This window comes from Miscanthus floridulus, chromosome 1, assembly GCF_019320115.1.
Source record: "Miscanthus floridulus cultivar M001 chromosome 1, ASM1932011v1, whole genome shotgun sequence".
In the NCBI taxonomy this organism is placed as follows: domain Eukaryota; kingdom Viridiplantae; phylum Streptophyta; class Magnoliopsida; order Poales; family Poaceae; genus Miscanthus; species Miscanthus floridulus.
Window position 1 is genome coordinate 147719587 of NC_089580.1, and position 3656 is coordinate 147723242.

Consider the following 3656-nt stretch of genomic DNA (forward strand, 5'->3'; position numbering starts at 1 on the left):
CGTGTCGCTCTGTCGCTACAGTATTCGTCCATTCGGCCCGACCCACCAGACCGGCCCAAGGCCTATTAGTGGGGTCTCACATACACCCACCCTTAAGGACTCGACGTCCTCGTCGAGGACCGAACCAACCTACCCAAACGTGTCCTGGATCGACTATCTTGGCCCACGTCCATATTCTCAGCTCCCCGGCCCAAGTGCCTTGCTCTCACGGGAGCCATGCGCAGCCTGTTCGAGCTCCCGAGCCATATATTCGTGAAACCGCGAGAGTTGGCTCTGAATACCATTTGTAACGCCCCAGGCCCAACACATGGCACACGCCCACTCTACCGAGGGGTGGGCCCACCTACGTAGCAACCCGTTTACGCTTTCATCCTCGCTTTGCGTAAAACGGTTAACCGTAGGTTACTACGCGTCCTTGGCCTGGCTATTTAAGTGGTTTGCCTCAACTTCATCTTCCGAGGTGCTACCACTCCCGGTGCTACAGTGTTTTCGCGACGCTACAGTAGCCCGTGTCACTCTGCCACTACAGTATTCGTCCATTCGGCCCGACCCACCAGACCGGCCCAAGGCCCATTAGTGGGGTCTCACAGTCATGCACAGGGGGACACACATTCAAACGAATCTTTTGGTGGACATTTTAAAGTGCAATGCAAATGAACGTTCTATGACCTACTTAAGCAAATCAGAAATGAGTGAGACGAGACATAACTTATTTATTGCCCTGTTATGTCACATGCATTATATGTGATAAAAATCAGAAATGAGTATATGAGACGTCAATGAAAAGGGTTTTTAGGGAACGCGCAGTGTGACACAACTGACGCTCCGCTTCGCCTTCTTGCCGCCGCCGCCTCCCTCCCTCCGAGTTCGAGGTACCACCATTTCTTGATCGCCAAATCCATGTCCCGGCACGACCGTGATTACCGCTAAACCCTGCATAGATTTCATGTGTCGAATGCGCCCCAACCCAATTCTAAGGTTTTTGCCGTGAAAAAATTATTAAGGGAGTGCTCCTTGGTAGGGTTTTGGTTTTGCAAATGGTAAACTGCATCGTTGAATCTCGTTCTTCAGTTGTTGTGATTCCCAGCCCTAATAGTAGGTACAAGATAATTGTGATTCATGCTTACATATGCGCCAATGTACATACTCTGATGAATGTCGTTGTTCAATTTTTTTTTGTGATTCCTTCCCACATATAAGGTGTATAATTATCCTCTCAAAAAAGTGTATAATTATAAAATTTCAGGCTTATTGCTTTTGTGTTCATGGGAATTTGCTTGGGACTTATTGTGCTTTGGCTTGGTGGTTAGGATATGGAGCCGTCAGATTCGGATGAATCTTCAGGCGCACATGCAGCTGATGTCGTCATGGAGGACCTTCTGCTAGGTCCATCTCGCAAGAGGAAGATCGAATCATCATCAGTCGCGCATGCCGGTGATGTTGTTATGGAGGAGACTCAGGATGGTCCATCTCCTAAGAAGGTTGACATTCATCGGGCAATTGACCTCATGAGGTTTGTCTTCAGAGAAGGGATGCCTTTCCTAGACAATGGGTCGGGGAGATCTTTTGCAGAGAGGATGATTGTGGACATGTCAGGCTTCATGGTAGACATGATGTTTCAGGATCCTGGTATTTCCCAGCAGAATGCTCCCGGTCGGATGTGGACGATGACACCTACCCTCGACAAGGATATTGCACATGCATTTGCTAAGGAAACAAGAAAAGGTGTCAGTGGTGTGGTCCAGGGAGATTTCTATGGGATATTTGTTGATACAATTCACATACCTAGCACGATTATGTCCTGTATGGTCCTGTTTGTGCGCTATCTCAATGGCGAGGGTGATGTGGTGGAGAGGCTTCTCGGTGTTGTGCCAGACCCTGATTTCGGTGGTTTATCTATCAAAGTGATGGTGGATTCGATGCTTTCTGAAGCTGGATTGAGTTTGTCGAAGCTTCGTGGTCAAGGCCATGGCTTGTTTGGTTACGACGATGAAATTTTCACCGAACTAAAGACATTAATCACTAACGAGAATGGATTGGAGTACTACGTTCATCCTTATCTCTGCCAGATGCATTCTTCTCTTGTACATTCTTCCTATGGTCAGTTTAAAGTTTATGAGCTCTTCCAAACTGTCGATGCACTGTCAAATCTAATCAAAGACTGTCCCCAGTTCACAGAAAAGGTTTGTTCGCTAATACAAGAGAGAGGGTGGCACCTGGCCAGTGATCTTAAGAAACCTGGTGAAACAAGCTGGGGTTCATATTATGAGGCACTCGTGAAATTTGCTGCTTATTTTGATCCAATTTGTGATGCACTTTACTTTGTGAGTGAAGAAGTGAAAGACCATGATCAGACATATCTGGCATACAAAGTACTTAAAGGATTGTCCTATGACTTTGCCTTTGGCTTGCTTTTGATGCAAGATGTACTGGGTGTTACAAATGAGCTTTCACTGGCCTTGGACAGGAAATATGTGGACGCAGAGAACTGTATGGCTCTCCTCCAGGAGGCCAAGAAGCAGCTGCAGGTAATGAGGGATGAAGGATGGACATCCTTCCTCAACAAAGTCGGCTTGTTTTGCAGTGAAAATGAATTCCCCATGCCCAATATGGGAACCAAATTTGAACCCCGGCCGAGATTGAGGGGCAATGCTCCAACGATGACAAACCTGGAGCACTACCATATTGATTTCTTCGAAAAGGTTATCAATATTCACCTCAACGAGTTTGACAAGCGTTTCAGCAAGCAAAGCTCTTCGTTGTTTGTTCTTTCATCGTGCTTAAATCCACAGAATGCTTTCCAAGCTTTTGACAAGGAGAAGCTTCTCGAGTATGCTCGGCTCTACCCATCCGACTTCTCTGATTCTGACATAGCAACACTTGATCTGCAACTTGAAGCCTTTGTAGCAGACATGCGCTCTGATGTCAGGTTTCGTGAAATGAGTGCTCTCAGTGAACTTTCAGTTAAGATGGTGGAGACAGGCAAGTCCACCGTGTATCCTCTGGTATATCTGCTTCTAAAGCTTGCTCTCATCCTTCCTGGGACACCGGCCACCGCCAAGACAGCATCCTCTGCGATTAAGTTCATAGATAGCACGATGCAGGAAGAACCTTGCAACCAGTGGATCAGCGACTGCTTATTGTTGTTCCTGGAGCGTGACATATTTGAAAGTGTTACCAATGACGCTGTCATTGCATCCCTTTGAGGCTACATTGCTGGGACGGTAACTAGTCTACATTGCATTATGGAGGAGATGGTTTCATGAGCTGTTAGCCTGTTACTTTGTCTGCCCAACATATGCATTTTTTTTCTGTATGTCTTGGTTTGTTCGTGTAAATGCAGCGCCTGATGCATGAACCGGATTATATGGTTTTGGATATTTGGACTTCTGGTGTCGAATGTTTTTGTCAGCTTGAATGTTTATGTAGTACGGGGACTAGATGGATTCATGTTTCATGCTGAAACCTCTTCTTTGCATCGTTCTATAGGCTATATAGGCTACTGGATAATTCTTTTGTGTCAGGGGTGGAACAATCTGAAGTCATAGCAGGATTACCGACTTCATTTCTTTTGGCCAGGACTTAAATCTGTTTGAAATTAAGCTAATTCAAGTTGGTTATGGGCGTATGGTTCCATGCAAAGCCACACATAGCTG

At 46.2% G+C, this 3656-nt stretch overlaps 1 protein-coding gene across 1 annotated transcript; it reads left to right on the forward strand.

The window, feature by feature from the left end:
• Positions 1–797: 797 nt before the first annotated feature.
• On the forward strand, positions 798–3408 carry LOC136497340 (uncharacterized). The gene is made up of 2 exons (XM_066493132.1): positions 798–872; positions 1311–3408. Exon 2 carries the CDS (start codon positions 1314–1316, stop codon positions 3204–3206), a length of 1893 nt encoding a protein of 630 aa, XP_066349229.1. The 5' UTR covers positions 798–872; positions 1311–1313; the 3' UTR covers positions 3207–3408.
• Positions 3409–3656: the final 248 nt, after the last annotated feature.

Coding starts and splice junctions, on each gene's coding strand:
- LOC136497340 (XM_066493132.1), top strand. CDS start 1,314: ATGGAGCCGTCAGATTCGGATGAATCTTCAGGCGCACATGCAGCTGAT.